Source organism: Dysidea avara, chromosome 3, assembly GCF_963678975.1.
Source record: "Dysidea avara chromosome 3, odDysAvar1.4, whole genome shotgun sequence".
In the NCBI taxonomy this organism is placed as follows: Eukaryota; Metazoa; Porifera; class Demospongiae; order Dictyoceratida; family Dysideidae; genus Dysidea; species Dysidea avara.
In genome coordinates this window covers 47,275,669-47,296,690 of record NC_089274.1, presented here as the reverse complement: position 1 = coordinate 47,296,690, position 21,022 = coordinate 47,275,669, and the positions used below count along the sequence as shown (strand labels likewise).

The window sequence follows — 21,022 nt, the reverse complement described above, 5'->3', positions numbered from 1 at the left end:
GTTTTGTACTGTATGCAAAAAGAATATAAAAGGAAAAAAATCAAGCTGAATTGTGAGGGCTAGTGTGTCACAAATATTTAAGGCAGCTTTGTTCAAACATAAATATGGGGTCTGACATATATATTTGTTGTGTTATAATTCAAGAAAGGTGTGCTTAGTACAAATACTGTTTTTGTTGTTCCTGTTGCTGGTGTGGTGTGCCAGCTGTTTTGACCACACATACACCATGTGACTTGGTACACATGCAACTATGTGAAAGGATTATCAACACTGCTATATATGTCATGCAGACTATAGCTATATTATTTCAGTATTTGTAAAACTGGGCATACATGTATTACAGAAATGGAAAATAATGAAAATGATTATTATTTTGATGAGTCTTTGTTCAGAGGAGCAGTAGTAATCAAGTATGACACTGAACCACTACAAGCTACTGCACTTAACCAGGTATATCTACTTTGATGTGTATGTAAAGTAATATCTGCTGCACTTTGTATAGCCACACAACAGCAGTGATTATGAGACAGTTGAAATGTTTACACTCTCTGAAGCTAACACAAGTGATCGTTGTAAGAAGTTAAAATCTTGGTATCAGTCAACACTGCAGGAAAGTACTGCCACAACATCATCATTGTGTAGTTCAAACAATGAAGAGTCATTGCCAAATGTTAAGATGGAGCCATCTCCATTAATTAATGATGACTCAAGTCACTTGTCTGATCGCAGTACTAAAACTATTAGCCAACCAGTTTTTAGCACTGATGAGCCATTATATGAGGATCCAGGCTGTGAAGAAGACAAAATTTACAATTGGTTTAAAGGTGGAAAAATTACCAAGCTTAGGCCACATCAGATAAAGTAGGTCTATCCATATGTACAATACCTTAATTACTAGACCTCACATAGATTGTTTGATGTGATTGGATCAGGTGAATTTGGAGTAGTCCATTTGGGCACATGGACTGATGGTTCTGCTGATCCTATACAAGTTGCAGTGAAGACACTCAATTCAAAATGTTCAGAGTCAGACAGGGTGAAGTTTCTGAGGGAGGCAGCCATTATGGGTCAGTTTCAACACAACAATGTAGTACAGTTACATGGAGTAGTGACTGAAGAGGAGAACATGATGATTGTACTGGAGTATATGGCTAAGGGAGACCTGCAGAATCATTTACAAGAATTTCCATTAAAGTAAGCTTATATATGTAATACGTAAATATAAAAGTAACTAGCTAAGCAGAAAAATGATCTTGGTGTATTATCTTTGATTTAGTGCTGTTCCTGAGATGAGTCATGAACTACTGAGCTATTGCCGACAAGTTGCAGAAGGATTGGAATACTTGTCTCGAAAACTTTTTGTACACAGAGATTTAGCTGCAAGAAATATTTTGCTATCTTATGATTGTGTTTGCAAGGTACATACAGTGTGATGTGCATATAGTTATAAACTTGTGTTGCGAGCTGAGAAGTGGTTCATTTAGATCCCTGCTTGTTTAGAAATAGTTTAAAGAATGGAAGCCATAAATCTGTCAGAAGTATCACACTACACTCAATGCCTTACTAGGCACACCAACTGATACTATCACTTGTAATAGTGATAATTTTACTGAAACAAGCATTTCACTGAAAAAACACTTGAAAAAACTATGGTGGGCACAAATAATGCCTGCACTGTCTGGTCACCTTGGCAATGATATCTTATAAGCAATCTTGAGAAATTCACAGAGTGCTGCTCGATATGTACAGTGTATGTCATGTCTACAATCTTATACACAGTGTAACATCCTTATTCCAAGATCTTAGAAGTCCATAGAACAAAAGCTAGCTTACACATGTTTTACAAAATGTTTGCAATCTTGCAGAAATCCCATACCACCAACATACTCTACCACCAATAACAACATCAATGAGAGGCCACCACCACTGCAAACTGATCCAGTTGTCCTGTAGAAAAAAACCCTTGCAAATAATCCTTCATCCCAAGAACAATCCCTATCTGGAACAAATTACCCAGCACCATGATTGACTGTGACACACTAGATAATTTTAAACATAATTTAGATAATTACTTTAATAGTAACTGCCAAAACTAATTATGTAATCTTGTTGGACTTTACATCTGTGTATAACCTGCACTGAGTAAAGTTTCACAATAATGGTAGCTTATTATACAACCAAGTACTAAAGATAATAAGAAATGTGGTTAAAATTACATCATAAATAATAATAATAATAAATTATGAGGCCTAGATACATAAACTAACCGGGGATAGATTCACCTGTGAACGAAGACACAACCGTATAATAATTATGCGTGTTTGTACTGATGACTTTAACATATGCATAATTCTATATAACGCCCAGTATCATACCCATGCTTTAATTTCAGAATTCGTAAGGAGAAGATTAGTGAACGTCTGCGAGTGATTGCAGGAGAGCCAGAGGCCACTTTAGTTGATTTACTGGCACATCACCAGTGGCCTCTAGTTACAACAGAGTCTATTGTGCCATATTGGCTTGATTGGGAGCATTTTCCAGTTGTGCCTTCACCACCTTGTTGTGTCGCTTCATTACTGACTAATCTTCAGAGACACATCACACCTACAATATAAACAAACAATTATACCACTATAGCTAACAGAGTTGGGGTCGTTACACTAAAAATGTAACTAGTTACACATTACTTGTTACTTTTACGTGATGTAGCGTGCTACAATTACATATTACTTACCGAAAAAAGTACCAAATTACATATTACTCGCTACTCTGAGGGCTGTAACTAGTAATAATATTACATATTACATTTGTTCGTTACAAACTATAAAGTAAGTCCAATCTTCTAAATACAAACTACCAGCCTACAACTACAAGTGACACGAGCGAGACACATGTTTCTCTGGTGTAGTTCAGCCACAAATGCATACTTTGTGTATCTTGGCCTCAAGGGCACTCCCCATAAACTATCATTCTTTGTCCATGCCTATAATGCTATCTCCAGTCTTGTCTGGACCCAAAATGCAATCAATCACGTGCCTGGATACAATGCACCTTAAAAGGAAGTAACACGTTTCATTCGTTACAATTTCCGGATGTAATATCCATTATATATTACTCACTACTTTGTCATGTAACGCGTTATATTACTCGTTACTGTAAAAGTAATAATATTATTACGTAACATGTTACATTTGTAACACGTTATCCCCAACTCTGATAGCTAAACTTTTTTTGTGCAAGTTGCATTAATTATTTTTAGTATTGTGATTTTCTGATGCCAGTTAAACTCCCTTGCCTGTGTACGTATGCATACGTATCATTTCCATAGGCATACACACTGCTCTGAGTGCTGGCTATGGCACTGTTTATACATGCCCAATGGGTAGGTTGCAAAGTTGGTGCATGTACTTGGTTCAATGTTTTGTACATTTTTACTGTGCTTTGTACTTCACCTGGCTTGCTAGCTGGAATTATTTTCTGCAGTTGCCAATGGTCTATGATCTATAAGATGCATTGTTGCATATACAATTAATGTGTAACTATCTACTATATGTTGTGTAACGTGAATGCATTAATATTATAGACTGTGATCACTGTGTCAATGCAACACTACTGGCACATACCGGTGGCTTCTAGTTACAACAGAGTTTATTATGATTGTTCATGACTGGTGTCTCTTTGTTTTACAATTGTTTCCAGGTGGCACAGTGAGTCCCAAGTTGCTGCAGGACAGCTTTATCCTTCACCTGGCTTGCTAACAAAATGATTTTCCACCATCAATGTTGCCAATAATACATTGCTGCATACACTACTGCTTTAATGTTTATCTCCAGTATGTCATCTACGGCTCAGAATGTTGTGTATACACACAGTGTATACATGTCAGCCACACCACTGATGTACTGGCAATTAGCTACCAGTTTCCTTTAGTCTGTGCCATATTGGGATCATATGCTGATTGTGCTGGCCTTCACCACCTTTTCATGCATAGTGGCCTTACTTTTGATTGAGTCACCTTCAGAGATATCTCACATCTATCATATATACAAATCAGTTAATGCCACTATAGTTCACTCATTTTTTGTATAAGCTACACTGATTTTATTATTGTGATTTTCTGACGTCAATTAAACTCTTTGCTGTGTATGCATGCGTATCATTTCTGCCAGCACACCCACTGCTCTGAGTGCTGGCTATGGCATTGCTTATACATACCCTATGGTTAGGTTGTCACATTGGTATATGTTATACAACCAAGTACTACAACCAAGTACTAAGAATAATACAAAATGCAGTTAAAATTACATCATAAATAATAATAATGAAATAAATTAATTAATGTTTGGCAAAACTACAAGGCCTATGAACTTGCACTAACTGGGGTTCGGCTTGCCGGTGAACAAAGGCACAAACGTATAATAATTATGCCTGTTCGTGCTGAGGACTTGAATGAACATGTAATTCTATATAACACCCAACACCACGCCCATGATTCCAAAGGCCAGGAGAAGATTAGCAACCATGAGCGACCTACTACTAACTTGTCTACTAATTGTTTGTGCCCAGATCTTTGTTTTCTAAGTGTTCAGACAAGTGCCAGGTGCTACTGTAAGCCATCCCAAGTGTCATGCCAGCTGCCAGTACATGCATCACGTTCAGGTGGATTATTAACAGAGGTAGACTATATGTTTTCATTTGTAGTACTGTTTACATTGTTTGTTTGCACTGTGTTTGTACTACCCAGTAACAATAAATAAAATATTATCTCCTGTTGCTGTGAAGTGCCAATCCGGCACTACTGTAGCTGCCATTCAGTGTCTGCACACCACTGATGATGTGTCATATCCATAAGTATTCCTTTGAAGGCACTGCCACCTTTCACAGCGATCTGCTACACATTTTATTTCATCTAGTAATGTATCCAAGACACCATCTGACCGTTTTTTGACATATCGGCCCAACTCATACTTAAAAATGTAACTAAACGGATGATTAAGCAGTGGCGTAGCTACCATTGAGGCAACCGAGGAAGCTGCCTCGGTAAAAATGCTCAACAACAGGCTGAGCAGGCCTGAGTTTTGGCACCCCAGATTTTTTTACTCAAAACGTCACTAGACAGCATTACTGTACCACACATAATAGAATCTATGGCTGTAGTACTAAGCAGAGCTAGAACCCATGGTGATACGGTGCTGGACCACTTTACAGCTACTTGAATTTGTAAAAAGATTGAGTTACTCTAATAGAGCAGTCATCGTAATATACTCTAATAGAGCATTCAGTTTACAGATTATAGCCACCATTCTCATTACACTGCTTGGTCTAAATCATTTACATTTATGTTAATGGTCTTTTCAAAAGTTCCAATTAGTCAACTGCATGGCATTGCACTGAGCTAATTGATCATGCATATCATGCATTAATATCAGTTACAATAAAAAAACCTCCACATGCCATTTCAAAGCATAGCTATGTTTTTAAAACTTTCCTTGAGGGAGAATGCCCCCAGACTCCCTAGCTTGACATGCTTAGCACATGCAGTTAAGCATCACATGAAAAAGATAATCTTTCACTTAAACATCACATTAGATCAATAAAAAGTTTAGTGTGCATGATTATGACCTCCATTGCATTAAAATATCTCCAGAGTAAGTTGTGTTGAGTGCAATTAAACTAATCTAAATAATTGTAGCATGGTAAACTGTAGCATTAACTAAGTTGGAGGATTACTTATGACACATAGAAAAACACTAAGTCTTTTGAAACGCTTTCTGCCATCCAACCAGATAGTCAACCTCCAAATGCTGCACCACCTATTCTTGAAAGTATCTGTGAATCAGTTGAGTCAGAAGCAGACCTTCTCAATTATAAACTTTGCCTCAGTAAAAATTTTTTCCTGGCTACACCACTGGTAAGATAATGGTTGCGTGTGACACATAGTGGAAATACTCGGCTTCTTTTGTCCCAGATATCACTGTAGTCTGCCCTTGGCAACTCCAGCCATGTCTTAATCCATCACCATGATCCATCCTCATTTAAACAACTGGTATCACACGAGGAGGACACAAATTGTGTACAGATACATAAATTAATATTCTAGACTTAATTAAGTATGAATTCTGAGGACCTGCTATATATGTATATAATTATATTAGAGTGCACGTGGCTGTAGTCTTGATTATACCCAAAGCTTAAGCTAGCATCTGATTATAATTGCATTTATGTGCCAACACACACACACACACACACACACACACACACACACACACACACACACACACACACACACACACACACACACACACACACACACACACACACACACTGTACTGCATGGTCATGCACTGCCTTATTGGTAGGTTGTCCCGTTGGTGATTGTACTTGGTTGTATGTGCCCGGGCCTAGTATATAATAATAATAATAAAAATAAATAATGCTCTCCCAACAGAAGTCCCTAGTAGTCATCTCTATAAGTACAAGTACACAGAAAAATTTGGAATTTTCAACTAGAGTAGGGACCATAGCACATCGATAAAAAGTACTGAAACAAGTTGGAGTTTAGTGCACGATGTTAAATCACAGTAAAACAATAAGAAGTGTTATATCCCTACTGTGCTCAAGACTTTGGGCATAATGGAAATGCACAGTAGGGATAAAACACTTCTTATTGTTTACTGCTTGTGATTTAATATCGTGCACTATACTCCAACTTGTTTCAGTACTTTTTATCAATGTGGTATGGTCCCTACTCTAGTTGAAAATTCCAAATTTTTCTGTGTACTTATTTGTTAACTTTTTTTTTTGTAAATAATTATTATGACTGGTGAACCCACTCATACCGCATCTAGTCTGGCACCGCCAACCCTATTTAGGCACTTTTCAGGGTGCTTATAAACGCCTAAATAGGGTCGGCGGCACCAGACTATACCGCATCTGAATGGCACCGCGTGCCCCAGCTATGTTAGTTATCGTCTGAAAAGTGAAGTATCCATTACGCTTCGTTGTCAACTATGTTCAACCCATTATGCAGCATTTTGGATCAAGAAGAGCACCTCTGCAATCCATGCACACCGAAATAAATGGTGCCGCGCTCCCCAGTTATATTAATTATCGTCTGAAAAGTGAAGTATCCATTACACTTTGTTGTCTGCTATGTTCAACCCGTTACATAGCAGTACAAATCAAGAACTGTTCGAAAAGCTCCTCTGCAATCAAAATAGCCACTACGAAAAATACGGACGATTTCCGTTACGAAGGGAAGCCATCACATGCTACCACAAAATCTACACTTTTCGCTGTCAGCAAAGATGAATGGGACACAAAGGAGGACACTGGTAAGTCCATGAAGAATGCATTGTACATACTGTGGTATGCCAAAAGGCACCAGTCAGGCCGAAGCGACATCGAACAGTGGAAAAATTAAGCCTGTAGCCTTAGCCGTTATCGAGTTACACTTGTCTGAAAGTATCAGTCAGTCAGTTACTCAGTCAGTCAGTAGAAAATTCCATTAAATAAATAATTTTGTAAAATTCCGTAGCAACTTGTTGAAAGCGTTTCGGGTCGATCTGAACACTTTTTTGGGCTTAGTTTTACCTAAGGCCACTCCTAGAAAATTCATTGTTTCCCATTTCCCACCCGCATGCAGATTCTCTTCCCGCATGGTCTTTCATTATTGCTGTCAATATTCATTATTTATCCTGTGACTGCATAGGCAGCAAAACAGTAACTAGTTTAGCATTCAGAAAGCCCTTTTAGCTAGCTTTTCATGGTTAAGGTTCTTATAGTTTAAATATTTCTACTGTATTCTTACCTGTAAGTTAGTTAATAATTTGGAAAATTAGTGGAAATATCTATAATGAATAATGAACCGCCCGCCCGCATGTATTTTTAAGGTCAATGAAATGGGAAACAAGGAATTTTGTTGGAGTGGCCTAACCAATACTGCCTCATCGTCGTCAGGGAAAATTGAGGCTGTTTTTGGGTGATATTATTCCGTGGGCCACGCCTACTCCTTTGCAGTCCCTACTATACAGTTACTATTGTACTGTATGATATGCTCTTAACAAGTATACTATTCAAGTAATATCTTAAGCTCATATGCCTATTAGCTAAAGCCTATGCATGGTATAGGGTTAAGTACATATTATAGGTGTATATTTACTTAATCTATTAATTCTTTGCGTAATGCTATCATGTCAGATTGCTGACTTTGAGATGGCACGAGATGTGACTGGTGACAACTACTATACATCAGGAGGGAAGGTACCAGTGAAGTGGACAGCCCCTGAGGTACAATGTCATCAATCTGTGCTGACCATAGTCAAAGTTATGCAAATTTGTGTATAACTTATAGGCATTGTATTTTCGCAAGTATTCAGTCCAAAGTGATGTTTGGAGCTATGGGTGTGTACTGTATGAGATATGGAGTATTGGACATAGACCATTTGAGGAAATAAATGTTACTCAGGTCAGAACCAATGAAAACAAATAAAAATGTAGTAACAATCCATGTGTATGTGATTGAGTAGTTAAACTAAAATTTATTACATTACAAACCATGCTGTGAGCAAAAGATCACCAAACTTTTAATTCCTTTCTCCAATATGTATTACAGTATCTAGAGAAGATGATGGATGGTTATAGACTGCCACCACCTCCAGGTTGTCCTAGGGAGATCTATCATATCATGGTACAATGTTGGTTAGTTACCTTACTGATCAATGATGGATAGTATATGAATTGATGTTTGACAGGAATCCTGATCCCAAAGGATGCAGGGATCTTTCCGCCATCCAAATACTATATCTATGCAAAGCATAAAACTTTAGCGTTTGGCGCGCTGCGCGCGCCAAGCGCTAAAGTTTTATGCTTTGCATAGATATAGTATTTGGAAGTTGGAATTAATGAATTCCAATTTGCAAAGTTTATATTTTTAAGTGCTTCCAGCTTTTAATGCGATGGTTACGGTGGTTGCTGTGGCTTATAGGCGATAATTGAAGCCATTGTATACAGACATTACTGTAAGATTTACTCTCTACGATATGGTTTCCTTGTGGCTATTGCTTTAAGGAAGCATGCTAAATGTATTATCTACATTATATATCTATATTATACAGGTAGCCCTTGCTAAAGATCGAACTACCCTAATAGAACAGTCGGTATATTCGTAAATGACCAGTCACTGAGTTTAATGATTTAACTATAACTTGCATGATCTAATTGCAGAAGTGGTCACTAAATGAGGTCTCAGTGTACTGTATAGTAGTGACTCCCTAAAGTAACACCCCACCACCCCCCTTCCAAATGGACATCCCCTTAAAACTACACCATAGAAGCATCTTACAAAATTTTTATCTACAAGCCTCTATATGATCACAACAAGGCTAGAATTTAAACAACACAGTATATGGTCACCGTATTCTGCCTGTGGGATATACCTTCCAGCCCTGCATATATATATTTATAATGCTGAATATTTAGCTTCGGTAACAAAGCCTTACTGTGTTCAATATTAAGATTGCCACTACATTATTTATGCACACGCAGTATGCATCAGAACTTGTGAATCTTGTATCAACCAGCTAGGAGCAAGATGACCACATCTTTTGATAATCAATTAATGCTTACGCAGCACAATCACAAGTTGACCTCATCTCCTTGGCATTGGTGACTGGTAAGAATAAAGAGACACAGAGAAACCCCACTCCATGTAATGATGTACAGATCAGTTGTGTAAGGTCCACTTGAAATACACTGACAATCAGTCACCCTATTTACCCAATTGCAACAGTCAAGCATGCATAGTATCCTAATAGAACACTCACCATATAGCTATATAAAGAAAGTAAAGAAATTGAAGTAGTATTTTGGTAGTATGTAGGATACAAGTGATAAAAGTTTCTAGTAAAAGCAAGTGATATTCTTGGGACATTCCTTGGACCAAGACAAGTCCGTCACCTCATTTGAACACAGTAACTTATTCATTCCGAATTCTGGGATGAAGACCAGCTTGACTTCCATATCGTACAATGGAGACCAAGAACAATCCAACAGGTCATTCATTTTTTAACATATATTATTATATTAAAGTAGCTACATGTATAAGTTAGGGACTATGACTTTTTATAAACTATTCACGGATGTAATTATCACATTGTATGACCAACTGTTGGTATAATCCATGGACCATACGAACATCCTGAACATCCTTAAATCACTATAGAAGGCAAAATTGTATCTATGAATGTGGCAATGATAAGAGGACTTGAAGAGATAGCTGAATGGACAGTACAGAACCCCTGCCGAAGTGCTGATGATGACAAATACTTGCTAATCTAACTCTCTCTATTCTATTATTTTGTCTACAATAATTGAACTAGGCTCTGTATAAGTATGGGTCACGGCTACTTTTGAGATGATGAGATATGGATTCGAAGCCTGTTAGGCCTACTAAATTCTAATAAAGATGCAAAGATTAAATGCATTTCTATAATTATTCTTTTTTTATAACCTAATCCCCTGAGTAGTGGGCCCCAAGTGCACAGTGTTCTATTGTTATTTTTATAATACCAATCGTCCATTGTTTTCCCAGTTATTTTCGGTCTAAAAGTAGTTCAGTGTCCCAAGTACAGTTTAGGTTACGTTATGTAGCTAAGGATGTAGAATATTTTGCAGTCAGACCTTCAGTGCTGGCCAATGTAAAGTATACTAACAAACAAATTTTGTTTTCTGGAGGGAGTACACAGAAGGTAGAGCCTGTACGAAGTATTTACCCATAGCCCAGGCGCCTAAGTGAAAATCTTAGAGCTAAATCACTTTAAGTGAAAAGGGACAAATATCTCAGAAGGGGTGTAAAAAAACCAACCAAATCTCCACACCATGCACCCAGAGAATTAATTTGTCTGAAGTACTCTGTATCTTCTGCAATTAGATGCAATTGTAAGGTAATGACAGATGGTAAATCATTACCGTCCATTATATGCTTCCATATATATAGTACACCAGAATTAAAGGCAGACGCGTATAGTCCATAGAAACACACTGGGGTGTGTTGTTTAAGTATGAATGGAACCATGCATGCAGTTTGATAAGAAGCATTGATTCCTAAATAGTTCTAACAACAGGTGATAATTTAGAATGCCATTTAATGTTTACAAGAATGTAGATATCAGCACTTTTATGTAATTTTTTTCCCGGCCCACCATGTATATACAAACCGTGTTAAACTTTACAAGCTCCATGTAATAGTATGCACAATGTAACCAAACTACACTCAACATTTGCAATACTAGTTGTAGGAACTCTGTAATTAGAACATGAACAATGAAAATCATAGATGCACACACATTTGTAAACGTATTCATATTGTATGTACTTTCACATGATTCATTGATATGCTCTGTGTCGTTCTTACATGATGCTGCAAGCAGGGTAATGTCGTTCATACACTTGTAATCACAGAACTTAATAAAATGACATTGTTGTGATATTGGACCAGCAATCGTCTTTGAATTATGCATGTACACCTTGCAGTTGGATGTTGGCAGTTCATGATTCCCTCCTTAAAACCCCATATATGGCGGACGTCAAATTTATTAAATCACATGTACAGGGGGTCAATATTTATCTAAAGTTTTTAAAGGTGTGAATAACGTCAATATCACTATTGTATTGTACATATGTATGTATTAATCACACAGCCCTGCATAACCATATTCATGTCATTATAAAGCACACGTACAGTTTCAATTAAGATCACTCCTGCAGGCATTACTATTAAGGCTGTGGGTTGTCACCATCACAATTATAGTATTTCACTATACGTTATGTTCACTATACGTTATGTTCACTATACGTTATATACATACGTTAGTTTGGTACTCCACATATACGTATACTCCATTAAGGTAAATACAGGTATATACTCTCTAATACAACATTCTTACAGATGATGTCACTTTTAATACAATTATCACTAGATGTTAATTTCTGTGACATTTGTTCGGTAACAATCAGTATGTGTGTGTGTGTGTGAGTGTGTCTTAATACGTCCTTGTGGTCGCAGTTTGTGGAGGAAGAGTAGACATCGCAACTTTTGTGGAACTACCAATTTGTCACTGCTTCAGGAGGAATCATAGAACTCTGCTATAGCAGTGCACTGTACAGCGGGCAGCTACCAAGTACCAAGTGTCTTAATACGTCCTTGTAACTGCAGACTGCATGCAGTGAGGAATTGCATGGAGGCTTGTTGATCAGATTATGAATCACATCACTCGTGTCACCCTAGCTGAATTAATTCCCACACTTTACTGGCAAATCCATTAGCTGCATGTGTTATTGAGTGTATCATCATTACCCTCTGCATTCCACTTTATGTATGTTATGTTGGTGTGGTTTGTGGTCAAGCTGTTAAAACCCCAAACTTTCCAAAAAAAAATTAATTATATGCCTGTGTATACTGTTCTTTAAAATCCATGTATAGTCATGGCATGCTGCTTTAACATACTACTGTACGTTAATGTTGGACAAGTTTTGCATACCCCATTAGCAACAATATTCCCTATAGTGTATAGGCAATATTATGCGTAAATACATATTCTCACATTCACGAAGGTAGTTTTCACTTTAGCTCTTCTAGATCTAAACTAGAGTTTGATATCCAAGGATTTGTCATTTCAAATCACTAGCTATAGCCTCCCCCTTAATAGTGAAGATAAACACATTACATAACAGAGTGACAGACATGCACAGATGGATGGTCTGATGTTCATGTAATAAAAAAAGGGGGCGCACACTATAACAAAATATCCCATATATATGTGCCTATACCTTTATTTAATATGCCCCCAACCACTCCAATAAAATCATTCCAATACAATATTTATTTTGTCGCGTTCTACACTGTATATACAATTTGTTATTTTGTCAATGTTGGTGAGTTCACAGCAGGGGTTATGCTTTAGCAGTTAGCTATCAACCGTCAATCAATTCACAACACATTTAAATGTAACTGTGACAATAGCTCATCTCATATTGCTTAAAATCAGTACACACCCTCCACCCACTCCCACAACAGACTTTAGAGTACACCAGCACTGTCTGGTCACCAGACTATCTAAATAATATCCAGAGAAGATCAGCTAGGTTTACTGTTAACTGCTACTAGATATACGAGTGTGTTACAAGCATCTTACAACAGCTAGATTGCATTTGGCCCATTTTATATTGAAGAAGAGATAAGATGAAACTGATAATGTTGTACAGAATCATCCATATACTTGCATATAGTCAGCACAATTTACCATTAAACCATAATAACATCTCTCGACGCCATTCATGCAGATTCATTTAGCCAGCTACCAGGCTATAGACTGATACAAATATTAATATTGATTCTCTCTTTCAACCATTCTTACGTGGAATAGCCAGTTACCAAATCAAGCGGCAATACAGTATCATAAACATCCCTCCCATTTATAAGAACAGTTTAAGCGATAATTAAATTAAATTTGTACTTTTATGCTCAATTCTAAGTCTTGTACAGTAACTTCTCATTATATAAATGAAATTATACACCATAATGTTGTATAGTTGGGAACCCAGAAGTAATAGGATTTATTGTGGAAACTTTGTTATGCTCTTCACCAACATTATTTTGAGGTTTAATCTCTACAACAGAATATTGGTATATCACTTCAAGTGTTGTTTTTATGCAAAAAAAAACTGATAACTAGCCTACTATACAGAGAAGAAACCATTTATGCAAGCATCAAACATGCAAAATACAAGTGTCAATAACCATAACATGATATATCTTAGCAACAGATAAATAGAAATGAAGTAAATAAAGTTAACAATAAAATACAATTGCATGTAAAACTCTCTCACAGCTGTGCTGTTAGTTGCATGCTTATATTAATAAAACATAGCAGTCCATCATGGAACATTGTATTGTCACCATTTACAAGTGAATGAAAAATATTGCCAAAGCTTGGCCATTGCTCAGCAAATCGTTCCTTTCTAATGGTTATTAACTCTTGTCTTCCTCTTAAAGGGTCTTGTCCAAACTCATTGAATATAGTTATATGTCCTCCGTTTTCTTTGTACATTCTAACAGCTTCATCTGCTGCTGGAACCAGAGTGTTATCAATTTGCTTGGTCTGATTATTTCGTGCCATCATCACATTCGGGATGCCTTTGTTTGTACCTAAAGTAACGGTGATAAAAATTTCATAAAGTAGCTAGCTATCTATAGTGAAATATACCTGATATGCGATGCTCGTTCCAGGCTGTCACAAACATTGTAGTCCCAACTTGGCTGACGTGTAAAGTGTACCAGGAGACGCAATGTTTAATGTGATTGTCTTCCAGGTTGAAATCGCCATTTTCTTGCATTTCTATTAGAGCGGCCTTTATGGGGTAGTTGACCCTTCCGTTGACCTCTACCCATATCCTTTCGATCACATGATTCTATTACAAGACACCAAAGCAAATCAGTATGAACATCACATGAAATGAAACAACAGTTATTGTATGTGTGTCCCACTCTTATATCATTGTTTTAGAATGTCATCTAGTCAGCATTAATATATTGTTTTGTTTTTTAATTTGGGGGTTTACCCTGCTTATCCAACTACAATAGCTGCTGCTAAACATCAGTAGTCCACTATAGGTTATTCTTGTTACATCATGATAATGTGACAAATACAATCTCACTTGAGTAGAGGATGTCTGCAGGTGAGGTGGTCCAGAAGGGTTTCGTCTATATCCTGCCAGGTGTTCTTGGATGTACAACATAAGATACCACTCCCTTCCATGGTCAACCCTGATCTGATCCCACATACCATACTGGCATATGGTTTGCCTAAACAATTCAAATGCTAATAATTAAAAGAAATGTGATTCTAACAATACTTCATAGAATTTTAATAATCACTGTTAACGTTATGGATGAATGTGTGGGTAGTAATGCAGTGCTAGTGTAGTTGCTACAAGTAATGAAGTACCTGTACACTGTATCATAAATCACACTGTTGTTTTTAATAGGCATAGTGCTAAATGCCACAATTTTCCGGCTAAAGCCATCCACTGCACATATGTGGGTCACACCAAACATAACATTTTTTTCATTTTGGTCGATGTGTAGTTTGTGACCAAAATAATCTGCCCTGTATGTTGTAGGATTTGTCATCCTGGCAGTGGAGTTTGTACGGGCATGGCAGTACACAGGTGAGACATATCTCAATGATTCGCCAACTCTCTTTTCTCCTGTTCTGATTCCCCTTGATGCCAATACCCCTGTAAATGTTCTGCGTCCATACACAGGACCCACCTATATGTATATAACACATAGTATGGTTTTAAATAAATGGTTATATCATGTTGTACCTCACTGACAGCAGCGGCTACGACCTCATCTAACTCAGGTTTTGTCAGCCGGCTTGTTTTGTGAATGTTCCTTTCACGGCAGAACCTATATATAGGATGAACCAATCTAAGGACTATATTACTTTTGTATGCTGATTATTCATAAACATATATGCAAACCCTATATATAGCTACAGTGTACATTGAATGAAGCCTACATTTGAGTCTCTAAAATTTTGCCATGCATTATATAGCAATGTAGCTATACTATTAAATAAACTGGTAGTGAATTACTACACATATATGATTCTCAGTCTTAAATTACTTAGCCAGTAATAATTGGAATCAGTGCATGTATTAGTTAGACTATTCATGATCATAATAATGGTGATCGTCTGGTCTGGTATACAATATAGTACCTAATGTTTGCGCTTCAATGTGGGGCTAGACTGGTGATATTCACTGTAGAGCATGCATGCATGTATACATACAAGCTACACAAACACATGTGGACAAGTAGGTGAAAAAAAATTACTAGCTACTTACGCGGTAATCTAGCTTGTTAGCCCGTCTCAATCAAACATGATGCAATTAATTATTGTTGAAAACTGAATGCAGCAGCACGGACCCTTTATATAGCTAGTTATATTATCTATAGTTATATACCCATAGCTATTACCTACGTATGCAGCACTAGTGAGCTCTTTTTGCAACTGTAAGTAACTATATATATAATACAGTTCTGACTCTGCAACGGGCTTGCAGCTGTTTGTAGCTATATACAGTAGGTTCATGTACCAAGCTACTTAGCTAGCTATATGTATACAAACCTCTCCAATGAGCGAACACTCAGTCCTTTCCTGCTAGGATATTTGTATTGCAGGTGAAGACTCATACGTTTGTGGGTCCATCGCTCCTTCTCTATTTTCTCCCTTATGAACTCTTCCAACTCATCCAGCAAGCGTATCCCAGCCATGGCTATATATTCGAGGCTATATACCTGTAGCTACTTATTTGCATGGTGCCAACCAATTAGCTATTGTTGAACTGCGCCTCTCGCGTCTATACAATAAATGTAAGCGGCTGGCCCTGAGGCTAACTAAGGCCAATGAAACTTGATTAGCAGTTTCGCGTCACCGCCCACATCCCTTCACTAGCACCCGCATGGAATTTCATTATTGGCAATTTAGATCGAAATACTCTAATAGAGCAGTCACTTTTACTCTAATAAAGAAGTCACTTTATTATAGGCATGCCAGGAGTACTAATATTCTTTTTATTCAAATGAGAAGTGTTATCCATGCAATTTTACAACACTTTAGTGACAATATGAAGGTTTCTGATCTCAGCACACCCTGAGTAGGCAATAATGAATAATGAATAAAAACCGCCCGCCCGCATCAAAATTTCAAAAATCTGAGCGAGAAACTATAGTAATCAAGTTTCATTGGCCTAACTATCTGTACATTATAATTAGCGCATCCCCTCTAGTTGAGATTAATTAACAAGCAATGATAGCTAGCTAGATAAGATCTAATCTTCACATAACAATAGAGCTAAGTAGCTAATTGCAGTTAGTATAATTATATTGCTACTGGAGGCCTGCACTGAGCATTTCAATACTTGCTACATCAGTACTGAATCACGTAATCATGCACTGACCTATCAATGTCAACCCCACTCCCACCAAGCCAGTACGGGATAATAATAATAATAATAATAATAAACTTTACAGTGTACATATACCTACATACATACAAGTTGCAGATGTTGGTATGATACAATTGGGACATATGGCAGCACACTGATGGTCCACTGACATCCTGTGTCAGTGGCCGGAAGCTAAATTGTAGCAGTGATTAGCTACAAAGTTTACTTACTAGTCTAAGATTACTTAAAAGGGGGGGAAGTTAACAGTTAAAGGGAGTTGAAGTTAGGTTGGTGAGGGATCTTTGAACACTTTGAGCATGGACATAGAAATGAAAAAGAGCAGGTGTTGTTGGAGGTGAAATTGGCAGTGAAATGATTCCACAGATAATCTAAAAGTTTGGCCTTTATCTTGAGTGGATTGTCCTGGTAGTTGATAATGGGAAGGGCATTCCAGATGCGAGGAAGCCGGTTAAAATAAAAGTTACTAGTGGAATTGTCAGGTGATCTTGTTTGGAGTAGCTTGTTTCCAGAAGCTAGACGTGTGTGACCAGTTGCAAATTTAATGAAATTATTGATGTCAAATCCATTGTGGGGGTTGTGGAGATTTTTAAGAAAGAACATCACATCATTTACATCAAGAATGTACATCAGGGGTAGCATATGGAGATTAATAAGACGAGACTTGTAGTCAGTAGAGTAATCATTTAGAATGTATTTAGTTGCACGCCTCTGAACACGTTCGAGTTGCTGAATGTGCTTAATTAGGTGGGGTTTCCAGATGACCGAGCAGTAGAAAAATTGGGATCTAACAAGAGAGGTATATAGTCGAGATTTGGCTTGGACATAATTTTGTAGGGAGAAAGATCTTCTTAGAAGTCCAAGTACCTGATAGGATTTGGAGATAATGTGGTTATAGTGAGCATCCCATGACAGGTCGCTTGATAACATAATTCCTAGATCTTTGTATGTATCAACACAAGAAATCTGGGAGGTGCCGATATTGTAAGATGTTGGAGATTTCCTTTTAAAGGATAGCAGAAAGATTTTTGATAGACCGGACACCTCACTAGCCAATATGACTATAACCCTGGGCATTGGGGAGGAGGCATTGGTAGTTTATGTAACATGACCCAGGCACTCAGTATTCCCCCACATATCAAAGCTGTGGGTGTAATGTACACATACACCCACAGCTTTGATATGTGGGGGTTGGGCAGCACAAGTACTTTTTTGTGTCAAATCCCCTTCGTCACATGGTGCATGGGACTATATGTGGGATTTGATCTAATAATTATATAATTCGTCCCAGCTAGGTAGGGGAATTTGACTTTCCACTTCATCAAATCCCCACTATATCCACCCTACTGGGGGTGGGGCTTGACATTTATAGGTGCAACAAAAAATACACTTCAATTAGCTTCTTATGTAGCTACAGTGAAACTGTATACATCTGTACACACACATATGTACACATACACACACAACAAAAAAATGGTAATATTTTTAACATCATTAGCTATATATAATTATAACTACAGTTAATTGCATCCATGTGAGTTAATTGTATCCATGTGTTTTAGGCCAGTAGCCTGTAACAACAGCAAGCATAAGCAAATAAAACACAGCTCGTATGCTAATCACTACTACTCACTTTGGTCTCCTTCTGTACAGCTACACTTTAATTTTCTCTTGATACAATGTAAAGCAATCCATGAGCAGGTTGTAATCTTATGGTTAATTAGCTATCTATAAAAAAAATAAAGTAATATTGTTAATTCATCTAGAAGAATAAAACAAATATAATGTAATGTTTAATTATGTCTACAGGGAATCTATAGTTACATGGTGCTATAGAGTATCAGTGCAAAGGCACTCTGGGAATACTGAGTGCCTGGGTCATGTTACATAAACTACCAATGCCTCCTCCCCAATGCCCAGGGTTATAGTCATATTGGCTAGTGAGGTGTCATGTGCCCCTATTATTTGTCTAGCAGCTACATGATCATGATACACACACACACACACACACACACACACACACACACACACACACACACACACACACACACACACACATGCACACACACACACACACACATACACACACACGCACGCATGCACACACACACACACACACACACACACACACACACACACACACACACACACACATGATACATGGCACAATCACACTGCAATTGTTAAACAATCGAAATTAAATAAAATATATATGTACCACATGGATTGCAGAATGGAAATAGAAGGGTGGTCATAGTATAGTTCAGTCCAGTGGTTCGATGCACACATATGGTAATCCCAAATGAAACAAAACCACACTGGTTAAATGGTACAATGGTTGGTTGAACAATAGAAGTTATATTTATGTACCACATGGATTGCATAATAGAAAAAGGAGTGGTTTTTTTTGTGTGTGTGTCTGGCTGTTTAATTTAGAAGCCAATGTGGTAGCAATGGTTATAATTAGCACTGGTCACTTCCATTGTTTGAGGCTTGGTCTAATTGTTTTGCATGTCTTCCATCTAAAAAAAAAAAGTATCCTGCCTGCTTTAATTTCGACTGAGACAACATGCACGACTTGTACATTTCATCTACACCACAATCTAGCCATCTATATATCAACTGCATGTATTGTTAGCTTGTAGCTGTACCATAACTGTCAAATCGATAATTTTTTTTTTTAAACAAAAAAATGAATAAACAAAAATAAATCAACTGGCTAATAACTATATAGCAGATGATATGCTGGGGAAGACAAAGGAAAATTATTTTTAAATTAATTAATAAAAATATCATATAATTGTCATATGGTCTGGCCGTATAGCTACACTGACTACAAGCCTGGCTAGATTTGAAATTGTTTGGACGTATGAAGCGATATGATTGTAAAACGATCATATAATTATAGCCATAAAGTGGTTGTATGCACCTTTTGATGTACTGCACAAACTATATATCCCTCTCCTCCACCGGTACTTTACTTGTGCTAGTCATGATTCCCCCCCCCCCCCCCCCCCTTTTTCACACACTCTCCACATGTTTGCCGTACTTGCACGCACACACACACACACACACACATGATACATGGCACAATCACACTGCAATTGTTAAACAATCGAAATTAAATAAAATATATATGTACCACATGGATTGCAGAATGGAAATAGAAGGGTGGTCATAGTATAGTTCAGTCCAGTGGTTCGATGCACACATATGGTAATCCCAAATGAAACAAAACCACACTGGTTAAATGGTACAATGGTTGGTTGAACAATAGAAGTTATATTTATGTACCACATGGATTGCATAATAGAAAAAGGAGTGGTTTTTTGTTGTTGTTGTTGTTGTTCTGGCAATTTATTTTAGAAGCCAATGTGGTAGCACTGGTTATAATTAGCACTGGTCACTTCCATTGTTTGAGGTCTGGTCTAATTGTTTTGAATGTCTTCCATCTAAAATTTTTTTTCCACTTGTTTTTTACTTTACGTAGCCTTTCTCCCTTGACACTAGGGGATTTGACAAATAAATTCACATTTGTACTTAGCTAGCTAGCTATAGATACACATGACACGGCAACTGAGCTCTGCAGCCTTCAGTCCTGGTTGGTTAGCTAGCTACGTAGCTTGGGAACATGCGTGCATGTATATGCATATACTGTAGAATACGGAACACTTACTAGTGTATTTCATAGCCCATGGTCCATGTCTGTTGCAAATCTTCACTGCTTCTTCTCCAGTCATGCCGGATCACTCGTGAAAACCGCTATAATTTTGAATTTGTCACGTGATCGTGAGACTTGGTTGATCATGCGCGTTGCTACGTAACCTGTATTATAAGCACTTTCATGTCAACAGTCATATACAGCCAGATATCATCTAGTTTTATTTTAGTTTCTCTAAACCCCATCCCCATCCTCTCCTTGACTTTCAACTTGTTTGTTTTAAATTTAATGTCAATTTAAAGATTGCATGTGATCACTTACAATACA

At 37.4% G+C, this 21,022-nt stretch overlaps 2 protein-coding genes and 1 long non-coding RNA gene across 3 annotated transcripts in view; 1 reads left to right on the top strand and 2 right to left on the bottom strand.

Moving 5' to 3' along the window:
• LOC136248571 (uncharacterized) overlaps nt 1-21,022 on the top strand; it is a 66,478-nt gene that overhangs the window by 29,088 nt on the left and 16,368 nt on the right. Inside the window, exons 8-15 of the mRNA XM_066040339.1 lie at nt 344-450; nt 503-861; nt 910-1,194; nt 1,277-1,418; nt 8,200-8,289; nt 8,354-8,467; nt 8,615-8,700; nt 8,754-8,770. Of these exons, the coding sequence (XP_065896411.1) occupies nt 344-450; nt 503-861; nt 910-1,194; nt 1,277-1,418; nt 8,200-8,289; nt 8,354-8,467; nt 8,615-8,700; nt 8,754-8,770 (1,200 nt within the window). The remainder of the gene's footprint in view (nt 1-343; nt 451-502; nt 862-909; nt 1,195-1,276; nt 1,419-8,199; nt 8,290-8,353; nt 8,468-8,614; nt 8,701-8,753; nt 8,771-21,022) is intronic.
• On the bottom strand, nt 13,884-16,342 carry LOC136251622 (uncharacterized). Its single transcript, XM_066044079.1, has 6 exons — nt 16,197-16,342; nt 15,388-15,472; nt 15,006-15,331; nt 14,716-14,863; nt 14,265-14,469; nt 13,884-14,206 (listed from the first exon to the last, which is right to left on the bottom strand). The coding sequence occupies exons 1-6, from the start codon at nt 16,340-16,342 to the stop codon at nt 13,884-13,886; spliced, it is 1,233 nt and encodes a 410-aa protein (XP_065900151.1).
• Nucleotides 18,452-20,815, bottom strand: LOC136251358 (uncharacterized). The gene is made up of 3 exons (XR_010699046.1): nt 20,711-20,815; nt 18,668-18,762; nt 18,452-18,605 (listed from the first exon to the last, which is right to left on the bottom strand). It is a non-coding gene; the product is annotated as an uncharacterized lncRNA (long non-coding RNA).

Bases quoted from the DNA above. Each gene is read 5' to 3' on its own strand.
- LOC136251622 (XM_066044079.1), bottom strand. From the start codon at position 16,342: ATGGCTGGGATACGCTTGCTGGATGAGTTGGAAGAGTTCATAAGGGAG. The intron at 15,332-15,387 runs GTACAACATGAT...ATATACATATAG, and splicing joins TAGCCGCTGCTGTCAGTGAG to GTGGGTCCTGTGTATGGACG. The intron at 14,470-14,715 runs GTGAGATTGTAT...GTCTTGTAATAG, and splicing joins TGCAGACATCCTCTACTCAA to AATCATGTGATCGAAAGGAT.